At 42.9% G+C, this 27,733-nt stretch overlaps 1 protein-coding gene across 1 annotated transcript; it reads left to right on the top strand.

Moving 5' to 3' along the window:
- Window positions 1-786: 786 nt before the first annotated feature.
- On the top strand, window positions 787-27,202 carry PKD2 (polycystin 2, transient receptor potential cation channel). The gene is made up of 15 exons (XM_060247074.1): window positions 787-1,344; window positions 6,609-6,719; window positions 8,062-8,195; window positions 9,393-9,643; window positions 9,968-10,192; window positions 11,839-12,067; window positions 12,872-13,042; window positions 18,848-19,029; window positions 20,679-20,799; window positions 21,690-21,788; window positions 22,517-22,638; window positions 23,472-23,589; window positions 24,081-24,244; window positions 25,811-25,958; window positions 26,939-27,202. Exons 1-15 carry the CDS (start codon window positions 822-824, stop codon window positions 27,176-27,178), a joined length of 2,838 nt encoding a protein of 945 aa, XP_060103057.1. The 5' UTR covers window positions 787-821; the 3' UTR covers window positions 27,179-27,202.
- The last annotated feature ends 531 nt before the right edge of the window (window positions 27,203-27,733 follow it).

Genomic DNA, 27,733 nt, shown 5'->3' with positions numbered 1-27,733 from the left:
TAACTCCCCACACATTCATATCATATGCACCTAGAACAAACAACTGAATAGTGTAAAAATGTGTGAAGAGGGGAGGGACACACATGATCTTTGTCCCGCAAAATATAATGTATAAAATGGGATCAAAATTGTGATTAAAATGTGGAACATGGGAATTCGCTGCCAGAGCATGTGGTGATATACGCACAGCCAGTTTTAAAAAAAGACTGGATAGATTCATGATGGAGGAGGAAAAGTCTTTGATCAGTGGCTACTCTTCTCCAGTGGTCCCTCTAAGCTGAGTTAGCGTGAGCTAGCTCATAGATTTTTTAGCCTCCAGCTCACACATTTTCGTCTTAGCTCAGGAAGGATGACCCCAGAGCACACTAATAGTTGCAGTAGCTCACAACTTTCACGCCAGGAGCTCACAAAGTAGAATTTTTTGCTCACAAGACTCAGCAGCTTAGAGGGAACATTGCTCTTCTCTGTCCCAGATTCTCGAGAAAGGGTGTATGCTGGGTTTTGGCAAACTCCCCTAACAATATGCACACTTTGTTCTTTTTCGGAGGGCTCTTGGCTTCGGGGCGGGGGTGTTGTCCAAGCTAGTCCAGCTAGGCGGTCCAACTGCCCAAGCAATGAAACTCTCCCTTCCCCTTCCCTCCCCGCAGCCCGGTCCAGGCAGTTCCCCTCCATCCGGCCCGTCCCGAGCTGGCTGCCGAGGCGCTGTGGGCGGGGATGGAAGAGAAGAAGGCGTCGATGCTCATTTCCCGCCCAACTGCTCGGGGGGGGAGAAACTTCTGAGGCGGCGGCGGCTGAACCGGGGAAAGGGGGCGGGATGAGAAATGGCGGCCGGCGGCCGGGCAGGACTTTGCCCCCCGGGCGGCCTTGAGCAGCTGGAGCTGGGGCGGCTGCGAGACCCGTTGTCGGACGGGGGCGGCAGCGGCTCTTCTGGCTCTCCGTCGCCGCCGCTTTCGTCTTGCTCCAGACAGGCCTGGAGCCGGGACAACCCGGGCTTTGAGCCTGAGGAGGAAGAAGCGGCCAGGGCAGCGGCGGCGGGAGCTGGGCCGGTCCTGCAAATGGACGTGGAGTGGGGCCGCGGCGAGGCAGGCTCGCCTTCGTCCGGGGGCCGCAGCCCGCGAAGCGGAGGCTCCGAAAACGGGAGGCGGCGGCGCAGGCGGCGGGGAGGAGGAGAGGAGGAGGAGGCGGCAGAAGAGGAAAAGGAGGAGGAGGGCGACGAAGGCCAGCGGCCCTTCCCCGCAGGCGGAGAGGGAGAGGCGCGGCCCCCGCATTTCCCTCACGACGAGGGCGCCGGGCCGCCGCCTCACCGCGTCGCTTGGGCCAAGGGGCTGGCGCGACGCCTGCGAGGTGAGTGGCCGCCCGCCCGCCCGCCTCCCTGCTTCGGGAATGCGCCTAAGCTCCTTGTGGGCATCCACTGGGTCAGGGGTGGACAAACTTATTTTATTTAGTATATTTCTATTCCGCCCATTCCCCGTAGGGCTCAGGGCGGAGTACAGCATATGATAAAACAATAAAAAACATTTAATAAACAGACAACTCAACAGCACTCAGAAAACTTTGCCATAGCATCTTTACCATATCATACTTTACCATATCTTGCTTACTTAACGTAAGAGCCCTATAGAATAAATGTTTGAGGGGAGGGAGGGAGGGAAATAGATGGTGGAGAAGGACGTAGAAAGAAAGCAACTTTAAATTTCAAAGCATTCTCCAAGCTGCTGGCTGGCTTGGTCAAGTGATTTAAAGAGAAAGTGCATTCTGCAAGCTGGCCTAGGCGGCAGTGAGGGCTTCAGGAGCCACATAATATATGGGAAAGTGCCACATGTGGCTCCTGAGGCACAGTTTGGCCACCCCTGCACTGGGCTGTGTGAAGGACGTTGGACCCCCTGCAATATAGCGTTGGTATTCTGCATAGTGAGGTGTACACTGAACCAGTTGTTGCCAGTGACCCCAACCACATGTGCACACAAAAAGCTCACACACTTTTCACATCAGTAGAAAAGAGCAAGATTCAGTGGCACCTTAAAAAACTAACAAAAGTTTGTGGCAGGGGATGAACTTATCTGAAGAAGTGAGCAGCTACTCACAAAAGCTCATCCGCTGCAGTAAATTTCCTTGGTCCTTAAAGTGCTACTGGACTCTTGCCCTTTTCTGCTGCTGCAGACAAACAGGGCTACCCATCTTGACACTTTTGTGTCATTTCTGGCTGTAAGGGTTTCTCCAGCTCAAGTTGCTGGAAACTTTTGAGGTTGCAGTATTTATGGTGGAATGGCATATATGCGATTTCTGTTGGAAAAATATTACCATAGATTTTGGCATGGGGAGGAGATCAAACCATGTGGTATATACTGGTTAGACTGATTGTCAATCGAGGATCTGGGAGACTAGGTTTGATTGCTAGGGCAGCTTGCTGGGTGACCTTAGGCCAATCACATTCTTTCAGCCTAACTTATCTTTTAGGGCTGTTGTGAGGATAAAATGGAGGAGAGGGTGAAGGATGTAAGCTGCTGTGGGTCCCCACAGGGTAGAGGCAGGGTATAAATGAAGTAAATAAGTAAATCAAGCTGCAGTATAATGGTATCTACTTTGTGCTGAAGTATTTGAAGAAGAACACTGCAGATTTATACCCCACCCTTCTCTCTGAATCAGAGACTCAGAGTGGCTTACAATCTCCTATATCTTCTCCCCTCACAATGGACACCTTGCGAGGTGGGTGGGGCTGAGAGGGCTCTCATGGCAGCTGCCCTTTCAAGGACAACTCCTGTGAGAGCAATGGCTAACCCAAGGCCATTCCAGCAGGTGCAAGTGGAGGAGTGGGGAATCAAACCCGGTTCTTCCAGACACTTAACCCGGTTCTTCCAGACACCAGTCCACACACTTAACCTCTACACCAAACTTGACTATGGGGCTGTAGTCTGAAATGAAAGCTTGTCCTTTATTTGCAAATTAGTTGGGCAGAAGGGGAACTGGATCTGCTTTGCTCATGTTTTTGTGAAACCAGCTGCATCAGCATCAGAGAGATCCCTTAGGAAGGAGCATGAAAGGTTGGCAGAAGACCTTGACTCTATTGCTAGGCCACAACAGCATAGTCATAAACTGAGATGACAAAGTTGTTTAAAGCCTTGCTAGTCCAAAATCCTGAAAAAGAATCACGATCCACACTGGAACCAACCTGACACACACCAAAGGACTTGAGGGTGGGTGGATTAGAATAAACAGCTTTCAGAATGGCACAGGATAATTTAGATTCTGTCTCAGTTGTTTTTTGCTGCTACAGGCTGTCATGGCTATCCTTCAAGAATCTGTAGCAAGATGGTTATCCTGAACTGGAACAAATGAGCAAATACTGGTTGACCAGGCAACAGAAAGCTTGAAATGTACTCTGCAAATCTTGGCAGGATTGTTTAAAAAGCAAAACACATTATTCTTCCACTGTTTTCAGGGGAGTGAAAGGCTCCCTGTAATAAAGTTTTTACAGATATTCTATGTGGTATTGAACTGGAGAACCACTTATAGCTCTGCATATAGGTTTGATTAAGGGCTAGAGTAAGCTATTTTTATAGGACACTTCCAAGTAATAATTTCATTCATCCTTGAATTTATGCTTTGGGGTATTAACAATTTTTTTAAAGTAGCCTGGCCTGCAAAGGATTATGTTGCTTGTTAAAGGCTTAACTGATGTGGAAAGGAAAATCCTTACAGAGAAATGGCTGTAATGTTGGCAACAATTATAAAACTTTCTCCTATTTCATTGCCAGCATAAGCCACTGAGTTTCATCTAGCAGTTTGCTTTTTGTTGGATAGAGTAATTTTGATGGAACGTAGTTTTTGGGGTTGCAGCTCTGTGCATGTTTATTTGGGAGCATGTTGTGCTGAAGTTGGAATTTACTTCTAAATGAACATGTGTAAGGGGCCAAACTACATGTAACAGTGTTTGGAACACCAAACATTATGAGAGCCAGTAAGTTATAGTACAAAGTCTGAGTCCAGTGGCACCTTTAAGACCAACAGAGTTTAAATCTGGTATAAGCTTTCATATGTAGGCATACTTCAGATACATTGAAACAGGCTTCCTGGAGCCTTACATATAGGTAGAGGGGGAGTAGTTGCCAGGAAAGGCTAGTTAGAGTCAAAATGCATAAGTAATGGGGGGCAATAAGTATAGCTAAGATTGGATTAAAGGAATTGTTAAGATCTGTAAATAGCAGCAAATTGGCATCTTTAAGACCAACAAAATTTAATTCTGGATATAAGCAAGTGACTTTGCATGTGCAGATGCACACTTCTTCAGATACATTAAAATAGACTTCCTCGGGCATTACATATAGGTAGAGAGGGTGGGGGGTGAGGGTAGTTACCTGGATTCACAATGCATAAGTAACTGACAATACATATAGTAATATGCATAGCATAATATAATATAGCATAGTAATTTGGGTTGATACTTATAGTAATAAGTATTTAGTATAAGGGTAGCAAGGTTCAAATCCTCATTCATGCTATGGAAGCTCACTGGGTGACTCTCTCAGCCTAGCCTACCTCATAGGGGTTGCTTTGAGGATAAAATGGAGGATTGGAGAATGATGTAAGCTATCTGGGTTCAAGGCAGGGTATAAATGAAATAGATAAATCTGAACCCCAAAACAGTCACACAGGGAGCCAATATGGATTGTGACACTGGAGAATTCTACTCTCAATTCCCAAGCCATTTCTGTGGTATAAAATGGCCACCCCAGGACTGGCAGAATATGTGAAAAGGAAGCTACTGCCTGTATATCTTTCCCCAATTTTAGAAATCTATCCTCTAGTCTAGAGGTGTATAGGCAAGAATTAGCTAATACAGGGAAGTTTATGTATAATAGAATTTTCCTGGTTTGAAATATGTGTCTAGAAGATATCTATATAGCAGTCCAGGAAACATTTTTGTGTTGCATTTTTAGGTGGTTGTTTGTGTTACACTTTGGGATAATCACCTGCTAGGTAGATAACCTACCTACTTTGTTGTGCTTTACAGAACAGTGGAATAAAATCTTTAAATAATTTTTTTTTAAATTGCACAAAAAGTTAAGCCCAACCCCTCCCAATCCTTCATAATGCAGCCCTGATCATTATTAACCCCAGCCCCGAATTCCATTTGTATATTTATGTGCTAAGAATCTGCAGCAAAAACCATGTCTTAGTCTAACTGTGCCATCCTAAGCAGAAGTACACCCTTCTAAGTGCTTTGGTTTCACTGGACTTAAAGTTTGAAACTCTACTTAGGATGGCATTGTAAATGTGGATTCCCTGTGGCTCAAAGAGTTTGATATCTTTATCATTTAGCTAGATGGAATCTTGTGTTCTAAAAGGGCAGCTTCTTGTGTTTTTTTTCTTTTTTGTTTGTATGGTTCAATCCACCTAGGAAAGAGGACTCGTACAGCTATTTTTAACAGCATTCCTCTGCCTTTGCATAACATCAAACTGATTTTCTGTTTGCTTCCGTAGCTAGGAAGTGCTTCAGTAAATTTTTTTGTATTTTTAAAAATGAGTGCTGGTGAAAAAAACATTATTTGCCAAATGCATGAACTGGCTGACTTTCTGTACCCAGAAGATCAGTTCATGCGGGTTGGGGGCAAGTGGCAGCCCACTGCACCATCCATGCATTAAATAGTTTTTAAAAGGTTTCCTTTCTAGTTAAAGGTTTGATTTGGCAGCAAATAGTGCTAAATTCCTTCTTTGTGATCCACTTTGATTATTTTAAAGCTTTCCTCTGCTGCTACTGCATTGGGCTCAAGAATAGTTTTAAATTGGCCAAAATTTTATATGAATTTGAAAAATGTGTGGAAGTTCTAGATGGCAGGAATATTTAAGATTTATTTATTTATTGGATTTATATCCCGTCCTCCCCGCCGAAGCAGACTCAGGGCGACTCACAACAGTCAAGACTAAAACAATTAAAAAATGAATAAACATTGCTGTTTTGACAGTTAAGTTGATAATAACAATTAAATAGTTTAAAATGATTTAAAACAGTTTTGGTGCTAGTATTAATTTCAATTTCAGTATGTTCAGCGATGTTGGGTGTCCTCTTGTACTATAATTCAGCTGAAGGCAAGTCGAAATAGTACTGTTTTACAGGCCTTGCGGAACTGAGCAAGGTCCCGCAAGGCCCTTACTTCTTCTGGAAGTTGGTTCCACCAGTAAGGGGCCGCAATTGAGAAGGCTCTCTCTCTGGTAGACTTCAGTCACGCCTCCCTTGGCCTGGGGATCGACAATAAGTTCTGCGTCAAGATAGAAGCTTGAGACACCAAGATAGGTGATAATTAAAACAAAGCATTATAGACTTATGTGATAAAACCAATACTTACTTTAATCTTGTGTTCTAATGAAGAAATCTCAAAACAGGATACAACATTGGGTATCTGTTATGCTCTGCTGTGTAATGGATTCGAAATGAATCTTCATTAATGTATACAGCATAGTGCTTATTAGCATTTTGCTATCAAACATTGTGTTCATCTTGTTTTTTGAACTGAAACCATGTTGATGCTTGGCCAGGCTACACAGTCAAGGTTAAACATAGCCAATGTATGTCATTTCATATAGCTCCATTTGAATGCTTCTTTTCAAAGGTCTGTGGGGTACAAGACTAACAGAAGAAAACTCAAGCAGAGAGAAATACCTGAAAAGTGTTTTACGAGAGTTAATTACTTATTTGATTTTTCTTCTGGTCCTATGTATATGTAAGTATTCTTTTTGCTAATATTTAGTGGCAAATTAGTACCTATGATATGGTTCTGGAATGGAGTTTAAAGAAGCCTTCCTTTTTCATGGCTGATGTTTCTACGTTTGTGATGCCATTGCCCATTTAAAAGGTTAATCAAATGTAATGGTTACTTAGCTTCTTTAATGAAGAGGGGCCATTGCTCAGTGAGAGAGCATCTGCTTAGCATGTCTAATGTTCCAGATTCAAACCCTGGCATCTGCAGTTAAAGGATCTCATGTAGCAGATGCTGGGAACAATCTTCTCTGTATGAGATCCTGGAGAGCAACTGCCAGACAGTAGAAAGTAAAGAGCTATGACCATGAGTTCCCCAATTATAATCACAATTATGGTGTAGCTGGTTACTCCACAGGGGTTCACTTTCTGGTACTGTTTCCTATGCAAGATAAGTAGCAATTCTGGGGAGGAGGGTTGAATTTAAATTGGAGGAGTTACCCCCCACCACCACCCTGTGTTGCAGCCCAGTTGTATCTGTCCCTGATTTCTAGTATGTGTATGGACAGGCCTTGGATTCAGCGGGAGCTCACATGAGAACATCTCCTAAATCTTTCTGAGAGTACCACCTCCTCCTTCCCACCTTATCCATTAAATAGTAGGTGCAGCTGCATAACAATCTCTGGATGAGCTCCACCACCAATTTTTCTACAAAACAGCCCCCAGTTATGGAAAAACATCAAAGTGACTGCAGGGCAAGTTACAAATGGAATGGCAAGGCTGTTTTGCCTTTGCTTACCACAGATCTGCTCTGAAAAACCAGTATAACTTTTGTACAAGCCACCATTTTGTGACCAAGCCACCATTTTGTAACTTCCAGAAACATAAAGCCTCCCTGATTTAAACTGTTTATAGAAGAGGATTATGAAGGCAGAAAAACATGTGGAAAGCATTAGACAAAGTGCAGAAGAAAGCCTTTTTAAGAATGGTATATGTTTCTTTAGCATCAGATGCCATTAAATGCCCAATCAAGACCCAGTGTCTGAATTTTAACAAATAAGCAGCCTAATAGCGATAGATGTAGATGTTTGGGGGGGTGTATCTTAATTAGTGGTGGGATAGAGTGTGAAATGTTGAAGTCTGAAATAGGGCTGCTTTGGACCACTCACCCTGCCATCTCAGATAAAATTCCTCCTGTCCTTCTGGAGTCCAGACTGATGCAGGAAGCATTTAATTCCTAGGATTGTTTTCAGTGTCTGACATAAGTGTTTTTTTTTTTCATAATGTCTGTGTCTTATGTATGAAGTGGTGGCATTTTTGTTTTAAACAAGCTAAATGCTTTTTGTCTTTCAAAATAATTCTTGCAGTGTCTTATGGAATGGTGAGTTCTAGTTCATACTACTACACAAGGGTGATGTCTCAGCTCTTTCTAGAAACACCAGTATCAAAAATGGAGAAGACAAACTTCAAAACTTTGTCCACAATGGAAGACTTCTGGAAGGTATAAATCAGAATTTGATCCTTGGACAGTAATATTCTCTGTCAATGGATTCAGTGCATGAGTATAAATTATTTTAAGGCTATAGCCCTGAAAATATTTGCGCATAAGTTGGAATGGCTTTCTGTAGGCCTTAATTCTGCCTTCCAATATTAGCCCATTATATTAGTTGCCTAAACATGTTTATTCTTTTGTGGCATGTTAATGAGCTAGTGAGAAAAATAATTGTCTCACTCCCAGTCACCTGAAAATTCTTTGAGTGAGCAATTTTCCTAGACTATGGATAACTGTGTACAGATTTTTCTTCATATTCTAGATGGCTGCTTCTTGGTATTATCCTGCCCTTACTATGTTCTGTTTGGTCCTGGCTTTCCCCTCCCCTCCCCCCCCCCCTACTGGTCCATTTGGGTCAGCATTGGCATTGGCAACAGCCCTCTAAGGTTTCAGGGTCAGAAAAAGTTTTTCTGATACTAAGGTTCTTTACCTGGAATTTCCAGAGTCTGGACCCCAGCCTTTCTGCATGGTAAGCATGTGCTCCATCAATGACCTGCAGACCTTCCTCAAACAAGATATATTATCCTTCGAAAACCCAGGCAGTTCATTTGAAAGCCAGTTAGTCATTTGTCTTCCCAAACACAGCAAGAGTTACCATCTTTATGTTCCATAAGTAAGAGCTCATGTCAGAGTCCCCCAAGCCACTTAGCAACAACACAAAAAGTTAGATATTATAGGATAGTGTAATGTTGTTGAATTTTGTGCCCTGCCTTGGATGTGCCCAGTCCTGGTTAATGTTTGAATGGGTTAATGTTTGAATGGTTGTGATGCAGAGGCAGGCAATGGCAAACCACCTCTGAACATCTCTTGCCTTGAAAACTCTGCAGGGTCGCCAAAAGTCATCTGCAGTTTGACCACCTCATTGAATCTTGTGTTGCAAACTTACCCCTCCAAAAGCGTTATGTACCAAAAAAAAGGTTTTATTTATATAATTGTAGCTTATATGTGAATGGAACATGTTCCCCTCTTTCTTATCGCATACCTTGAAAAAAAATCTAGTCCTGCATTGGAGCCAATAATGTAACTATTATAATTCCTACATGATTTGATTGTAGCAACTTTCTACATCAGTTGCATGTAAAATGTAATTAAAATGTTTCTTTTTAAATTAACTGCAGATTACTTTAAAAGTGTTTTCTATCTTAGTTCACTGAAGGCCCTTTACTAGATGGCCTTTACTGGGAGATGTGGTACAACAATAAGACAGTGGCAGAGAACAGAAGTTTCATCTACTATGAGAACCTGCTTCTGGGAGTGCCTCGCATCAGACAGCTGAAAGTAAGGAACGGCTCGTGTTCAATACCTGAAGATTTAAAGGATGAAATTAAAGAGTGCTACAATTTGTACTCTGTTGGTAATGAGGACACTGCTTCATTTGGCCTCCGCAACGGAACTGCGTAGGTATCTCTCCAGGATACACGTAGCCAGTAGCACTTCCCATTTTTCTGAAAATGATTTCTATCTTGAAAATAACAGTCCATGTGCTAGTCTTCACATAAAAGCAGTCAATTTCATTTAACACCCTAAACCACTTATTTTTTATTCTACACTCATATAAACAGCCTGTATGATCCTGAAGATAATCTTGCTCAAGTAGTGTGCATGCCTCTTCCTAAAGGCCGTTCAGAATTGTTTACTTATGAGTTACCAAGCCTTCCTGCATATGTATAGCAGCCGGATTCACAAGTGGTGGCACTGATGTGCCTCTTTGTATTTTTTAGCTGGACTTACACCAGTGAAAAAAACATGAATGGGAGCAGCCACTGGGGGCTGATTGCAACGTATAGCGGAGGAGGATATTACCAGGATCTGTCCAGAAGCAGAGAGGAAACATCTGCATTGCTCAGTGTCCTTAAGAACAACCTGTGGCTTGATAGGGGAACAAGAGCAACATTTATTGATTTTTCAGTGTACAATGCAAACATCAATCTCTTCTGTATTGTAAGGTAGGTTGCATATTTCTTCAGTCTGCATACTGTGCGGTGCACATCTCCATAAATGTAAAAGCATAATCCTCTGAAAACTGAGATAGCAACAAGTCTCACTGAACTCAGTGAGTCTTACTCTTAAAAGAAATGCACAGGCTCGTAACTTCATAGTACGGAAGAGTTACGCCCTTCTATGTTCATCAGCGTCAGTGGGCTTAGAAGGATGTAACTCTGTACAGGATTGTGCTGTTAATGTTGCAGAAGCAGCATGTTGCCGTGACTAGTGTGTTGGAATAGGCAGGGCTTTTTTTCAGCAGGAATGCAGTTCCGGTTGGCTTGGTATCCAGGGGTGTGGCCTAATATGCAAATGAGTTCCTGCTGTCCTTTTTCTACAAAAAGCCATGGGAATAGGGAGACTTGGCTAGAGATGTAATATTTGTAGAAATTTTGATGCCCAAGAGAAAAAACAGGGTTTTTGTTTGTTTGTTTGTTTCCATTTCGTTCAGGAGAAAATTGTTTGAGAAAAAATTGAAGTATATGTGATAAATGCTTTCCTATCAAACCTAAGCTTATTTTACTGATTTAACAACATAAAGTGCATCATTTATAATTTAGCTAATATATACATTTTACTCTTTGGCATACTTAGGAATTTAAAAGTATGAATGCCTTCATTTTCTACAAGAAAAATTGTAAATATACCAAACAGTTAAAAAAGAGATTCAGAGTGCTGCAGGCACCCCATACTTATAGCACATGGATCTTGTTTTTTACCATCTGAGAGGGAGGGAAAGATAAAAGTGGAAGGTAGAAAGCAAATTCTGTAGTAAACAAAGGAAAGTGTGTTATTTGGGAAGAAACGCTTTCATACCATCCCAGGAAGGTAGAACTACCAGCCTATTTGGATCTTAAACTATAACTTTGAGAACTCTTTAGGAAGTTTTTATAGTTCTTCATACTATACATTTTGATTGAGTGAAATGCTTCTTAAGATAAGATTTTCTTGCTTTATAAGAGAAAATATTTCATAGGATTTTTTTTTCCAGTACGCCCTAAAATTTCCAAACATCCATTGGAAAAGTCAAAAACATCTTCAGACCATGCATGTGCATATGAGAAACCTTGCCTCACAAAGCATTTCATTCTAAAAGAGATAATATTTCATTTTTTAATTGCTCCCAGGAATTTCTCAATGTTTTCATCAGCAATTAGAAAACAGCTTGAAGAGGGGGGAGAGAGACCCTTTGTTTTTCCAGTTTTGTTTCAGGTCTTCACATCTCTAGACTTGGATTCAAATCCACACCCAGAAAACATAATGGTGTGGGGAGAGGTTTATAACACCTTTTAAATAAAAAGAGCTGGAAACACATGTATACAACTTCCTGAAGCTGACTGAATGACCTTGCTAACCTACCTCACACGGTCATTGTGAGGATAAGAGCTCTACATATATGACATGAATTCCAAAAAAGTCCATTGGACATTCACATAAAATCTGAGAGTTTTGGACCTGCTTATTTTCATAAAACAGTCCCTGGGGAATGTTTTATGGGAAATGTCATGACTTCTATAGATGTTCCTATTGATAACTTTTGAATGGCCTTATAGCACGCTTTCAAATCCTGCTATTTAACATTACATGTTCACTTATTTTTGAAATGCAGGTTATTGGCAGAGTTCCCACCAACAGGAGGCCTGCTTACCTCTTGGCAATTCCAGCCAGTGAAACTGATTCGTTACATTTCCACTTTTGATTTCTTCCTGGCTGCCTGCGAAATTGTATTTTGTCTCTTTATTCTTTATTATGTGGTGGAAGAAATCCTGGAAATTCACATTCACAGACTGTATTATTTTAGGAGTCTCTGGAACTGTCTTGATGTTCTCATCATTGTGGTGAGTGAAATATAATCGTGAGATCTTCATGGCTGCCCTTTGAGGCATCTCTTTGAACAGAAGTTCAAATAATACTAATACTAATGGGCATGTCCATGAGGCCCATTTGTGCTGGCTGAATGGCTCAGTAGGCATCATTTTTTTCCTTTTAGTTGAGTACAAAATGTTCTTTGCAATAAAATAATATTTACTATTACATAAGGAATTGAGCTTAAATTATCTCTTTAAAGCAGTGTGTTGACTGCAGGCACCATGGTGCCCACGGACACATTCTCTGCCATTTGCCAAGTATTTTTAGAAAGTGGTAGGAATTGAGTGAGACTTTTGCCCACCAAGGCTTTTGATTGGCCTTCGCAGATTTCAAGCTGCAGAAGCCATTTTGTCCCTGGCTTCACCTGCAGCAGCCATTTTGTGGTATACATTCTGTGGCTGCACCACCACTCTGTGCCAGAATTCCAAATATGTCTGAAGAAGAACCAAAAGACAGAAAAACCAAAAATAAATTAGGTTTGTGAAGGAGGATCAGGAATTCCTACAAGAGATCTTTTCTTCTCACGGCTCTGAAAATACTCTTAAGAATTCCATGCTGTACATCTGCTGCCTTGATATGAATAAAGAAATTAAGTCTGGAGAGTCAGATCTTACTGTTTTTAGAACTACAGCATCCTTGTAAAAGGAAGTAGAACACTGATTTAAGATGTAGGTTCCATGTTTATTTATCTTCTGTGTCAGTCTTGGCTGATCTATGATAGTAACAAAGACTGAGATTGCTTTATCTTTTTTTTGTGGGGGGATTCCATTTAGATGTCAGTTGCCTCAGTAGGAGTTAACATTTATCGAACATCCACTGTGGACAAATTACTAAAGACGCTGCTGGAAAATCAGAATCACTTCCCAAACTTTGAGCCATTAGCATACTGGCAAATGCAGTTCAGCAATATTGCAGCTGTCACTATGTTTTTCGTCTGGATTAAGGTAATTTGAACATTATTGTGATACTTATAGTCCATTTTCAATTTTTAGTTATCTTTTTAAAAGTTCACATCGGTGAGTTTGACAAAGCAGCTTGGGCTCGATTGAGCCAGCTTTTTCATTTCTTTTCAGCTAGTTCCCTCTGTATTACAGCTCCCATCCCATGTGGCTTGTGTCTATGGAGGTCCCACAGTCTCCAGAATAGCATGTTTGGTGATCAGTGGAGAGTTCGTCTTTCCTTAATTTTTCAACAGGAGAAAAGCTGGTTGGATCCCATCTGTTACATTCTATATTTAGGTCCACATTGTTATCCATTAAAATGCAGCCCTGAAGTCCCTAGCAGGAAAACATAGGCTACAATCCAGCCAACTCATAGAAATATAGAATGACAGACTTTCATCCTGACTTCTAGAGTCTTTTTTGGCTTGGCATAGCCCTCTTGTGCATCACCCATCACTCCTTCAGAACGTGTCCTGTTTTAAGGTGGAAAGTTGAAAAGGCTGCTTGTAATTGTATTTCTAATGCAGTAGATATAGTTGATGCTTTGCACTGGAAGCGAAAATTGTCTTGTCAAGAAGTATCAGATTCAGAGAATATGAACATAGGAGAAGTCATGTTGGATCATGTCAGTGGCCCATCTGTCCAACACTCCTTGTCACACAGTGGCCAAACCCCAGGTGACATCAGGAGGTCTACTGGTGGGGCCAGAAGTCCAGAAGCCCTCCAGCTGTGGCCTCCAAGAATACAGAGCATCACTGCTCCAAAAAGGGTGTTCCATCCATACCTTGTGGCTAATAGCCACTAATGGACCTCTGCTCCATATGTTTATCCAGTCCTCTCTTGGAGCTGTGTGTGCTTGTTGCTGCCACCACTTCTTGCAGCAGTGAATTCCACATGTTAATTACTCTTTGGGTGAAGAAGGATTTTTTCTCTCTTCTAAACCTACTGCTCATTGATTTCGTTGAGTGACCATGAATTCTTGTATTGTGAGAAAGGGAAAAAAGTACTTCTTTCTCTGCGTTCTCTATCCCATACATAATTTTGTACACCTCTATCATGTTATCCTTCGGTTGTTGTTTCTTCAAGCTAAAAAGCCCTAACCTCTTTAGCCCTTCTTCATAGGGAAAGTGTTCCACCCCTTAATCGTTTTAGTTGCCCTTTTTTTGCACCTTTTCCAATACTATAGTATCTTTCTTTGTGATGTGATAGTATCTTTCTTTGTGACCAGAACTGTACACAGTATTCTAAATGAGATTGCACCATAGATTTATACAGGAGTATTATGATATTAGCTGATTTGTTTTCAGATCCCTTCCTAATAATCCCCAGTGTAGCATTTGCCTTTTTTATTGCAGTTGTACACTGAATCAACATCTTCAGTTATCTGCCATGACTCCAAGATCTCTCTTCTGGTCAGTTACTTTCAGTTCAGACCCATCAGTGTATATTTGTAGTTGGGATTTTTGGCTCCAATGTGCATTACTTTGCACTTACCCACACTGAACCTTATTTGCCGCATTGATGCCCACTCTGGAGCACCTCACAGTCCTCCCTGGTTTTCACCATCCTGAACAACTTAGTGTCATCTGCCAATTTAGCCGCTTCACTACTTACTCCTAACTCCAAATCATTAATAAACAAGTTAAAAAGCACCGGCCCTAGTCCCAAGCCCTGCAATACCTCACTGCTTACCACCTGTGAAACTGCCCATTTATGCCCTTCTTGTATGTTTCTGTTAAGTAACCAGTTTTTAATCCACAAGAAGACTTTGTCCTCTTATCCCATGACTACTGAGTTTTCTTAGGAGCCTTGATGAGGAACTTTATCAAAAGCTTTCTGAAAGTCTAGATAAACAATATCTATTGGGTCCTCCTTGTCCACATGCTTGTTCATCCCCTCAAAGGTTCTAAAAGTGGGACATGATCTTTCCTTACAGAATCCTTACTTCTTCAGTTGCTTTTATTTATCAGTGTGGTTGCTTAATCTTTATATTTTGTGCATTATGTTCCTCATAGTCCCTTTTTGTCTGTCTGATCACCAATTTGCATTTTAGTTGCCAAAGCCTGTGCTCCTTTTTATTTACCTCACTTGGACTACCTTTCCGCTGTTTAAAAGGAATCCTTCTCCTGTGGTCCCAGGAGTGGTCCATTCCTGACTCCTGGGATCATAGCTCCTCCTCTCCGAATGCAGGGCTGACCCTACGCTCACCCAACCCCCCCCCCCCCTTCTTCTTCCCTCTCAGGAGAGAAACACAGACAGGTGGCAGTTAGGAAAGAGAGAGAAACCCAAGCAGGCTGCCGGTTCCCCTCTCCACCCCCCCCCCTCGTTCTGCCGAGAGGGCAGGGAAGGTGACTGGACTCTCTGAGGGTATGAGGAAAGAGCTCTCTCCTAGATACCTAGAGCTGACGCAAGGAGGGGAGGGTGATGGCAAACCCCTAAGCCAAAACCCCATAGGGACCTGGGCTTCAGGCCAAAGAAAATTTGGCGGGAATGTGACTTGGAGCTTTCCGACTCACCCACCAGGGAAGACAGGTCTGATAGTCATCCATGGGATCCATCAGGAGAGGATGCTAAAGCGAGTCTGTGCTCCTGGATCCAGCAACTGGTAAAAAGAGAGGTGCAAGCGGTCTCCTCCATTCATACCCCATCAGAACCCCCTGCCAAGAGGACCTCCAAGCAGAAGCAGAAGGAGCCAGATAGGGCAGAGAATGACTCCCCTCCTAGGTCCGCCAAAAGAAGAAAGATAACCCACACTTCCCCTCTAGCATGCAGCCCCCTTCTTTCAGATCAGGAGGAGGACACAGATCTCTCTGATTCGTCAATCCTAGCAGATACCTGGGAGCTTTCAGAGGAGGAGGAAGTAGTTGCCATCACTAAACTCTTTCCTCAAGAAATTTACTCACGCTTGCTTCCCAATATGATTAGAGCCCTGCAGCTGCAATATACTCCCAAGACCAAAGAGGATGAGGAAATGGATTTTCCAGTAGGGATGGAAGATATTATCCCCAAATCAGACTATAAGCCACTGCAGGTTCGTCTTCCAGCAGGTTTTTTCTATATCATCAAGTCTGAGTGGGAACACTGCAAAGCCCAAGGCCACCTCGTCTAACTTTTGAAAGTTTTATTCCAGAGGTGACCAAGCATCTGAAGCTACCCATTGTGGACGACCCAGTCAACAGCCTGGCTTCCAATTCCATTTTATCTATGGACGCAGACAGGATGCCAAAGGATCCTACTGACAAGAGGATTGAGCAGGCTCTCAGAAGGGACTTTGAGGCATCAGCCAACTCCCTCAAGGTATTAGCCACTACCTCCTTGTTTTGCAGAGCCTCGTACATCTGGCTGTCGGAGCTCGCTAAAAGGGATGACCTCCCAAGTCGTTAAGGACTCCCTAAAGAAGATTACGCTGGCCACAGCCTTCGCATCTAATTCTTTGCTGGAAGCGTTCCAACTTTCATCCAGGGCCATGGCTTCTAGCGTCATGGCACACTGTAATACCTGGCTGCGTAGCTGGGATGTAGATCCTTCCGCTAGAGCCAAAGTGGCAGCAGTCCCCTTCAAAGGGGGATTCCTCTTCGGGGAAGCCCTTGACAGATTCCTCATAGAGGATCGGGATAAGAAGAAGGTCTTGCCATCTAAACGGCAGGACGGTAGAGGTAAATGCAGGTTCCAGTCCTTTCGTGATAACAGGAGGGATGCTAGACAATCATCCTTCAAGACCTACAGAACAAAATGGCAGTCAAAGACTAGAGACAATAGGTCTTCCTTCTTAGGGAAGCAGAGCCAACCACATAAAGGGACCTAAGAAATCCTCAGCCTGACTGGACCAGGCCACCAGCCACAGCAAGGATCGGAGGGTGGCTTCAAAACTACTCCCGCAAGTGGCAACAATCAGTGACTGACAAGTGGGTGCTGGAAGTAGTTTCTAAGGGTTATGCCTTGGAGTCTCACTCAATCCCCTGGACCATTTTCTGGAAGTTCCCAGATCCCAGTCAGCCAAGAAACATTAGACCCTACTTTTAGCCATCGAACATCTTCTGTACATAGCAGCTATAGAACCGGTTCCCAAGGTGGAATGTTTTCTTGGAGTTTATTCGATCTTCGTTGTTCCCAAAAAGAATGGGGATGTATGAGCTATCCTAGATCTGAAGTGGGTGAACAAGAGGATCCTAACAAAGAAGTTCAGAATGGAAACCCTGAAATCGATCCTAGCCCCCATTCAGGTGAGGGACTTCATGGCGTCCATAGACCTCTTGGAGGCCTACCTTCACATACCAATTGCAGCGATGCATCGCAAGTTTCTTCACTTTGCATACAACGGTTGCCATTTCCAATACTGTGCCATTCCTTTTGGGCTCCAGTCTTCCCCCAGAGTCTTCACAAAAGTCTTGGTGACTCTAATTGTCCTTTGTCTTCAGGGAGTGTCTCTGTTTCCTTACTTGGACGACACCCTGGTCAAGGCACCTTCCTCAGAGCGGACCAAGAGAGATCTGGATCGGACCATGGAGGTACTGGCCTCCCATGGGTTCATCATCAATCTCACAAAGAGCTCCCTGCTTCCAACCCAGAACTTAGTTCACCTAGGGGTCCAGATTGATTCCGTTGGGAACAGAGTATACCTGACCCAGGAAAGGAAGCAAAAGTTAGTCAATCTTCTGAACCAAGTTGTCCAAAAGAAGAAGGAGAAACTCATGAATCTGGCGCAGCTACTAGGGATGTTGGTGTCCTGCCAGGAAGTGGTTCAGTGGGCCCGCTTTCATACCTGGCCCCTCCCACTTCTGTTACATCCCTTCCAGAAGGAAATCCGATACGAAGCCCGTTATTGATCACAGTTCCATCAAACCTGAAACAGGCCCTTCAGTGGTGGTTAGTTCCCTGCCATTTCCTTCTAGTCCAGGTAATGCAAGATCCAGAACAATTGGTCCTAACAACCGATGCCAGTCTCTTCGGTTGGGGAGCCCACCTGTCGGGAGCAATGACGCAAGGTCAGTAGTCTGTCCAAGAAGAGCATAAATCTCCTATGAGAGCGGCTACGTTGGCAGCGTATAGGTCCTTCCCATCTTTGGAGATAGTGTGCAAGGCAGCTACTTGGAAGTCAGTTCACTCCTTTACTAGACATTATAGAGTTGACAGAGTAGCATCAGCTGAAGCTGCTTTTGGCAAAAGGGTCCTTCAGCATGCCGTCTAGGTGAGAAGCTGAGGAGACCCACCCTGGGACATGGCTTTTTTACATCCCAGGAGTCAGGAATGGACCACTCCTGGGACCACTGGAGAACAGAAGATTCTGTTCACTTACCGTGAAGTCTTCCTTCTCTGTGGTCCCAGAGTGGTCCATTCCTACCCACACTTTTTTCTTTGGTTTGCCTCAACTTCCTTGTCTGGTCTGGGTCTTGGAGGACCCGTTCCTTCCTTTCTTACTCTTGATAGAGTACGAAGGAAAGGAGGATGGTTGGAGCTGTTCAGGGTGGAGTGTTAGGGTGGGAAAGCGTTTCTTTGTTTTCTCCCCCGTTATGTTGGTTGAGTTTGTACAGGGAAGTGTGATGGCTTGAAGACTGACTGGAAGCCAAGGGATAGGCACCTCCCCTCTGGGTTCAAGTTTGTCAGCCCTGCATTTGGAGAGGAGGAGCTATGATCCCAGGAGTCAGGAATGGACCACTCTGGGACCACAGAGAAGGAAGACTTCAAGGTAAGTGAACAGAATCTTCCGTTCTTACCTTTTACTGCTTCGATTACTTCTCCTAGACAATGTTTTCTCCACCTGCTGAAATATCCATCTTTTGAATATTTCTTTTCCCCTTTCTTTAACAGCTGTTCAAATTTATCAGCTTCAACCGGACAATGAACCAGTTATCTACTACTATGTCCCGATGTGCCAAAGATGTCCTTGGTTTTGCCATTATGTTTTTCACCATTTTCATAGCCTATGCTCAGCTAGCTTACCTTGTGTTTGGCACACAAGTTGATGACTTCAGTACCTTCCAGGACAGTGTGTAAGTACCACAATCAAAATAATGCTTCAAAGGCATTAGTGAATAATCAAATATCCTTGGTACAAACAGAAACTTGCACCAAATTCGTAGCTCAAAATTCCAACCAATTCAGATAAATTTTGTGTTTGGCTGGATGTTTGGCACTTTCATTTCCTTGAACTAATTATTATTATTATAATTATTTGTTTATTTATATTCCACCCATTCCTCATAGGGGCTCAGAGCAGAGCACAACATGAGTATTAAAATCACAATAAAATCAACATAACAATAAAACAGCATAACAGTAAAACCAATTACAATATTCAGTACAACAGGATAGTTCAGCAGGACCAGATGGTATAACAATACGATGCAGCAAAACAGCACAATAGGATAGTACAGTAGGGGAAGCCAACCGATCTAGTGAATAGATGCCCACCGCCTCAGCCAAAAACCTGGCAGAACAGCTTCATTTTACAGGCCCTACGAAAGGCTAGCAAGCAAAAGTAGTGCTTGCAAAAGTAGTAATGTAAAAGTAGTTTTGATTCAAAGCCTATTACCAAATATGTAAGGAGCCAAATTCAGGATGCTTTCCTCCTGACTATCGTTCCTTCTACTATCCTGTGTGTGCAAACTCTAGATCAAGGGAATGAAGAATCTGAATAGCTTTCAAGGCTGCAGGATGAAGGAAGCTAGCTTGAAATTAATGACTTGGTTGACAGACCACCTTTTCAAGATGATGGAAAAACACAGCCACTGATACAGGGCTAAAGCATAGCTGCAGTGGAGAAAGTGAGTAGGCCGGTTGGTACCTCTGAATCCAGGGAAAGAATGTTCAGGTGCAGAAGGAAGGGAGATAGTGATTTGGTCTGCCAAGGCATTGCAGTGTCTGGGAGCTGCCTCCTTATCGCTTGAACTGAAGAAATGTAGCTGTCTTGGAAAAAAACACAGACAGTTGTAGAGTGGTATTTCAGGACTGGAAGAGGAAAGGTGGCATGATATAGGCTGCTCTCATCAGGTCTCAGAAGCTAAGCAGGTTCGGTACTTGGATGGGAGACCACTGAGGAAGGCTTTGCAGAGGAAGCCATGCCAAACCACCTCTGTCTTTCACTTGCCTTGATGGGATCACCATAAGTTAGTTGCAACTTGACAGCACATGCTACATATTTCAGCACTGAAGGAACACATAAGACAGTGGATTCAGCTGAGTAGTGAGCTCTCAGTTCATCACTGTGTGGCTCATTCCTCTTTACAAAGGAATTCCAGAGCTGCAGTTTCACCACTTGGCTGTGACATCTCAAAGTATCCGTGGAGTCACCTATTGCCAGCTTTATTATATCTAATATTCTGCAGATAACGTTTTTAATAAATGGTAAGGGTATTGGGATGTTTTAATGCAGTAGCAATCTGTGTTGATGTCATAATGCGCGCTTCAATTTTGTTTTAAGTAGCAACTCTTTGGCTGTAAAAGAAAATGTAAACAGATCTACTTGCACAGTAGCTACAGTTTGGAGGTTTGTTAGTACAGTTGTTCCCAGGCATTCAGCTTTGCAGTGAGCAAAGGTGTATTCCAGATTCATTGAAAGAGCATAGATAGCTCCCACCATTCAAAGAGGACTTCAGTTCTGTAACAACGGCTGGCTTAGACTGTGTTGTTCTTTTTAAAGCTTTACACAGTTCCGCATCCTGTTGGGAGATTTTGACTTTACAGAGGTTGAAGAAGCTAACAGAGTTTTGGGACCCATTTATTTCACGACGTTTGTGTTCTTTATGTTCTTCATTCTTTTGGTATGTGAACATCTATTTATGGAAATTTTAGTTTGCTTGTCATTATATCACATTCAATTTTATTATTTATTTTGATTCGTTTTCCCTATGCCAGGGCCTTAGAAGAATCCAGTATCAGTTGCTTAATGGATCCATTTTCCTAATTTGGCTTACAATGTTAGGCTGTGTGGTTCCTCAAGACAGTTGGAAATTATACCTATTGGGCCTTTTCCCCACAATTCTAGGGATACAAACTCATGGGTTTTAAGAGCAGAAGAGTTTATGCAGTTGTTAGAACATTTGAAGAGCCCCTGCTACAAAAAAGTCCTGATCATAGGTATGAAAGCACAAGCATGATGAAAGTCCATGAAAGCACAGGCACACTGAAGCTTATATCCTACTACTATTGTGAGAATTGATGTGTCTCAAACGAGAAAAGCCACCAGCCCTGAGCCCCATGTTTCCTGTGTTGCTGACATTTTGTCCCCAGAGGTTGGCTATGACCCAGTTTTATTTAGAACATCCTGAGAAGGTAAATATAGGGAACAAGTCAAGCTGGTCTACTGAGAAGCAGGTCAATTTTATTTGATGGATCTTACCCCCAGGAAAGTAATCTTAGGACTGTTACCTAAATACATTTGAGAGAATGCAGGAGAAGCTGCCTTGTATCCAGAGGTATTCAACAGAGCTATTGTGATTCCTGTCCTCAAACGAAGATCCTCTGGCTGTAGTCCTAAAAACCCTTTCCTAGGATTGACTAAACTGGGACTTATTTCTAAGTATACCAGTTTAGGATTGCTCCTTGGCCAAGGTCCCCTCTCCCCACTTCTTTTTCCCAAAAATACTATAGAAGTTCTAACACACCTTCAGAGCTACAGTTGTTGCATTTTGAATTTTTGTATCTTAAACAGAACATGTTTCTGGCCATTATCAGTGATACTTACTCGGAAGTCAAATCAGATATGGCACAGCAAAAGTCTGAGATGGAACTATCTGATCTGATTAAAAAGGTAAAAACCTCTTATTGTGCTGCTTGAGCTAGTTATCCTTGTCGTGATCTTAGTTTTAGTCCTTGTGTCTTAATACTTTCTAAAATTTCTTGAGTAAAATCCATCCTTTCCATGAAGAAATAACTTGTATAACCCCAGTGCCATATCAGCTACATTCTGTGAGGAATGAATGTTGCCTTTTGACCCTGGAGAAAGGAAAGTGCAACAGCTTTCTCTGGTAGTGCTGCACCCAGGGGTCATGTAGTGGAGACTGGGAATGTCGCCATGCAGATGAGCAAACAACTAGCTCAGTAATGACTGAGTGACTGGGAGGCAAATGCACCTTTACTGTAACTTGGCCCCTCCAGTTTCATGGGATTACTAGAAAACGTATAAGGTTATTGCTGAAATGCACAAATTTACCAGTCTGAGTATGGCCAAGCTAGGAATCCAAGATTGCTGCAAATTTTCAATCAACAGCATGTTGCCCATGTGTCCACATAAGTATATCCGATAGGCTTCCTGTATGTGCTGCCCTGGGAGCAGATGGGAGTACCTTTTTTAACATTCCTGCTGAAGTTGCAAGTAGTTTTTTTTTTTTTACATATGAGAAGGTGAATTCACTTTATTTCATTTGTCATTAGCTGTCTTGAGGGCGGATGGTATTCAGCAGAGTGGTGGGATATAAATGCTCATAAATGTATTAACGGCAACATTGAATATCCATTGAATATTGTTCCCCCTTTAAGGAATACACTAAAGCCATGGTGAAGCTCAAGCTGAAAAAAACACCTGTTGACGACATTTCAGAGAGCCTACGGCAAAGTGGAGGCAAATTAAACTTCGATGAGCTGCGGCAAGATCTTAAGGGGTGAGTCTGAACAGATTCACCTCTGTTCCTTGGCACAGAAAGCATTCTGCCCAGATGAGGCTCTCAGTGGCCTTTTAAAAACACTGGTGGTGAGTGGACAATAGATGATGCTTTCAGTATGTTTTGAGGCTTCTGTTCTTGGAGACCATACAAGGAGACCTTGAAGGTAAAGGGCACTTCCAAAACTGAAATAGATGTGGGATACTGGGATATTTGGTTAATATATATCAGGGTTTGCCCAGTCATAGAAGTGTGGTATTGAGTGCAACAAATAAATTTCCTAATATATTGCAAAAGTTAAATGTACATTTACTCACATGGATTCAGTTCATATACAGGTTGCGAAAAGAAAAAAGAGAAACCTGATCTAAAGAGTACTTTCCCTAACACGTGTCCAGTTAAACCTGGCATTGTGTATAGAAATATGAGGGCATTGTTTCTACAGAAGAGACCTGTGGAGAAATGTGACTCCAAAAAGATCTGTGCAGAGAATGGGGGAGAACAAAGGACACACAGAGGGAAGAGGAATCAGACGGTAGCTCCGAGGTTAAGACAGAGACATCTCTTTCAAGGAGACGACACTTATACACGCTTAGAGTGATGTGGCACCTTCCATTGTCCAGGCATGCTGAGTTGCTCACCCCAATGTGAGAGAAGGTGAAGATGCTCAGCTCAACGTCCAGTTGTAACCTAGGCATTGTCGGGAGTCACTGATTTAAAATGAGTATGTGTTCTGTTCTTGATGTTTTCTCCCGTGGTTTCTTTTGGCAACTTGTTCATAGATTAGAGGCAAAGATTAAAACTAAGGCCAGGTTATACATTATTTTCCTTAGGAAAGGGCACACTGATGCAGAGATTGAAGCCATCTTTACAAAATATGACCAAGATGGGGATCAGGAATTGACAGAGCTGGAGCATCAGCAGATGAGAGATGACTTGGAGAAAGAGAGGGTGAGCTGTGCTTTACATGTCATCAACCAAAATAGAAAGATTTTATTTTTCACTATATTGGTTGCTATATCCACAGAGGCTTAAGAAATATTTATGGCTGCAGATACATCATTAAATCCTGGAGGGCTGGTAAACACATAATTACTTGTCTTCAGCAGAGCTGTTCTGTACAAATCCTGTTTGTTCAGTTTGCCTATCGTACTCCCAAGGTTCACAAGCAAGGCAATACAGATGTTGGGTTTAGAAAGAGGGAAGATCTTGCTGAGCCATAAATCTTTCTTATTTTCAGAATAAAGAAGAGAATGGTCAGTCACAGCATACATAGAAAAGTTCTGTAGGAAAGGTCAAATAATAAGGCATGCAAAATTCAGCTTACAGTTACAAGAAGGCCCTTGGTTGTAATGGATTGGGGGTGAGAGAGGACAGAGTTTGTGTGATTTTGACATTGTGCCTACCCTGGAAGCCTAACATCCTTGGTTATTTTCATGAAGGAGGACCTGGAGCTAGACCGAAGCTCTCTGAAACGGCCACTGAGTGGTCGCAGCTTCCCACGAAGCCTGGATGACTCAGAAGAGGATGATGACGACGACAGTGGGCACAGCTCAAGAAGAAGAGGCAGCAGCTCCAGTGGGGTTTCATATGAAGAGTTTCAAGTGTAAGCAGGGATAGCGGTTGGGTCATTTCATTCCCTTCCTTCCATCATAGTTACAGAACTTGTCAGTTAGGTCAGAGGAGGGCTGATCTCAGTCTTTGATTATCTGATTTTTTGTTGTTGTTTTAAATATCAAAATCTGCAAGATCCACCATTTTGTATGAAATCTACAAAGCAAGACTGCATATTCAGGGCAAGGCATAATGTACCTACATTGGCACTCTTTCATAAGAAGGTAAGAAGTGTCTCGCTGGATCAGAGGAAGGGCCACCTCGTTTAGCGTTCTTGGCAAGAATCCAAGGAAAATTGGCCAGTGATCTACCTGTAGGTTGATGGTCTGTCTTCTGCCCATTCTTGATTTAGATAGTGCTTGCTTATTCTATAAGTTCGAATATTATTTTCAGGAAGCCTTGTTTAAAGTAAGCGTGAAGAATAAATGTTGAGACTCTAGCAAAATAAAGTGGAGGGCAATGCAAAATAATATGAGTGCATAATAAAAATGAACCATATTGTAACTGTCCCAGGAGAACTGTGGTATACCTCCACAACGTGGAGATTGTCTTGCTAGGAGGAAAATTAAAACATGTTATCTCTTATCTGTGATAGTATAGAACATAATACTACTGAGGGATGCAGATGAGTGATAAGTAGGTGAGGTGGCAACTTTTGATTAATGCCTGTTCATGCTGAGTGGGACTCTGGAAGAGCTGTTGGGACACAGGGAGTAAATTGCTGCCCTTCTCTATAAGTAGGTTCTGACTATTTTTCCTCTGAGATATAAGTCATTCTGCATTATGAATATTGTCCATAAAGCACAGCAAACTTCCTTCACTGTCCTTTTAATTTAGATATTTAGAAAGTCAAGGCTATTGTATATTCTACTTTAGAACCACAGGATGGGCAGGAAGCAGTGAACTTGTAGCTGAGTTTGTCAGAGACAACTTTTTTTGTCTGCACCAGTGGTAATGAAACCAAATAATGAAAAGATGTGTGACTGACACTGCTGAGTGCCATAGAATATGTTTGCACACATGAGTGTGTGTGTAGTGTTCTGTTTCTCCCCCAGAATAAATATATGTAATAGATGCGTAGAATTGCTTTAAGTCTTTGAAAGCATTTAATTTAACTTTACTGTCAATCTCTATGATGTTTCTGCCAACCAGATAACCTGTTGGTTAGAATCATAATATACTGAATTTATGTGGAGCTTTAGAGCATTCAAAATACTTCACACATACTATCTTGTCATAGTTCTTAAAGCAACCCGATGAAACAGACCCATTGTCTTTATATTGCAGATTGGGGGTGAGAACGCTTGCCTGCATAGTGAGTTTGGGGTAGAGGTGACATTTGAGTTCAGGACTCTTGATTCATAGCTCACTGTAGCTCATCACAGTGTACTGCCTGTTTTCAATCCTGTCTTTCTTGACTAGCTTTAGCTCTCCCTGGTCTCGTTCAGAGGAGTTCTGTAGCTATTCGTTTGGTGGAAGATTCCAGGGATTGAGCTGGGCAAAGTATATGTTGAAGTGTGTGCAGTTTTTCATTCTTTTAAAAACGTTTTGCTTCCAGGTTGGTGCGGCGAGTGGATCGCATGGAGCATTCCATAGGCAGCATTGTTTCCAAGATAGATGCTGTCATTGTGAAGCTGGAAGCAATGGAGAGAGCAAAGCTGAGAAGGAGAGACGTGTTGGGAAGGGTGCTTGATGGGGTCACAGAGGTAAAGTTGATTGCACTGCAAAAAGACAGATGAGCCAGCACAACAAATTGAGTACTGTTTCTGTTTCCTGCAGACAAGTGGATGCTGTTCTTCTCAGTGGCTGCTTCCACATGGGGGTTTTTCCGAGGGCGGAACACTGAATGCCCCTTGCTTTGAGGGAAAGGTTTTCATTATGTACTTTTTTGGAGCATGAGGTGTGGACCTCCTTGGGATTTGCCCTATGGGCCAGAGCAAAGGAAAAAACTTCCTTTGCTCCAAAATTTGTAAGGGTAATTGTGAGGTGGTTATGAGCAGAAATTCTGTGGCAGCTCTGCCCATACCCAGTGTTGGGGGTGGGTGGGAGCGAAGCTTCACCTTCAGATTGGCAGCATCAAGCTCCATTTTTCTTCCTCCTCCAACCCTTTAGCAGGATTTTCCTTTCAGTTCATAGAAGATGATGATGATACTGGATTTATATCCCATCCTATACTCAGAATCTCAGAGCGGTCTCCCTTACCTCCCCCCCCCCACAATAGACACCCTGTGCGGTAGGTGGGGCTGAGAGAGCTCTTGCAGCAGCTGCCTTTTCAAGGACAATTCTGCAAGAGCTATGGCTGACCCAAGGCCATTCCAGCAGCTGCAAGTGGAGGAGTGGGGAATCAAACCCGGTTCTCCCAAATAAGAGTCCGCACACTTAACCACTACACCAAACTAGCAGAATGTGTTGAACACAGTGGCTTAGCTGTGCAGTAGGGAGAGGAAGTTGCCAGGCACTTTTGCACAGATTAGACAGAAGGCTAGGGTGTTCGTGAAGGGTAGGGGCATGCCTTGTTCCCATGTGTCATCCCTGCTCACTGCTTCTGCAATTAAGTTAATTTGTGGAAACAATCAGTTAGGAAGACACCTGCTGTTAAGTACTGAACAGTACTTTCATGCTTTACTGCATTTTTAGGACTTTTGTAGGAATTAACATTAACGTGGTCAATGATATTTGTGCCTAGGATGAAAGGCTGGGCCACGACAATGAAATCAACAGGGATCAAATGGAGAGGCTTGTCCGAGAAGAACTGGAGCGCTGGGAATCGGATGATACAGCATCCCAAGTGAGCCACCGATTAGGGACTCCCATGGGACTCAACGGTCACCCGCGGGCTAGGAATTCCCGCCCGTCTTCCTCACAGTCCACAGAAGTCATGGATGGGGGAGGGGCTGGAAATGGTGGGAGCAACATCCACATCTAGAAGCCGTTTTCTGTTGCCTCAAAATGGATGAACGTTTTCTGCAAGTAGTGAATTGGCTTGATGGCAAGAGGAGGGAGATGCAACACACAGCGAAATGACTTGAGTATTAAGTGCCAGTGAGTATTGTGAGAACAATCCTCAGCAAGCTCAATGATAGGTAAATCCCATTTCAGTCACCGGAGCTTACTCCCAGGAAAGTATTCTTAGGACTGCAGCCTTTGTGACCCCCGGCGGCTACACAATACTCACTGGCACTTAATACTCAAGTCATTTCGCTGTGTGTTGCATCTCCCTCCTCTTGCCATCAAGCCAATTCACTACTTGCAGAAAACGTTCATCCATTTTGAGGCAACAGAAAACGGCTTCTAGATGTGGATGTTGCTGAGAATTTCTGAGTTTTGAAGGACTACATTCTAAGGTTTGTGGGGCTGCCTAAAATTCTAAGGTGTGATAGCTGGGGAACTGCTCTTTGTTTGGTTGACTGCTCTTTGTTTGGTTGACTGCCTTAAGGGTGAAAGAGATTGAGAGTGATTGCTGCTGATTGAGAGTGATTGC

The sequence above is a fragment of the Heteronotia binoei genome, chromosome 9, assembly GCF_032191835.1.
Source record: "Heteronotia binoei isolate CCM8104 ecotype False Entrance Well chromosome 9, APGP_CSIRO_Hbin_v1, whole genome shotgun sequence".
Lineage (NCBI taxonomy): Eukaryota > Metazoa > Chordata > Lepidosauria > Squamata > Gekkonidae > Heteronotia > Heteronotia binoei.
This window is presented reverse-complemented; position numbering and strand designations above follow the sequence as displayed.

What these genes read in the sequence shown, in the direction of transcription:
- PKD2 (XM_060247074.1), top strand. Translation starts at nt 822, where the DNA reads ATGGCGGCCGGCGGCCGGGCAGGACTTTGCCCCCCGGGCGGCCTTGAG. An exon ending in AATCTCTTCTGTATTGTAAG is followed by an intron (nt 10,193 to 11,838) that starts GTAGGTTGCATA and finishes TTTGAAATGCAG; the next exon opens with GTTATTGGCAGAGTTCCCAC. An exon ending in CTGCGGCAAGATCTTAAGGG is followed by an intron (nt 22,639 to 23,471) that starts GTGAGTCTGAAC and finishes TATTTTCCTTAG; the next exon opens with GAAAGGGCACACTGATGCAG.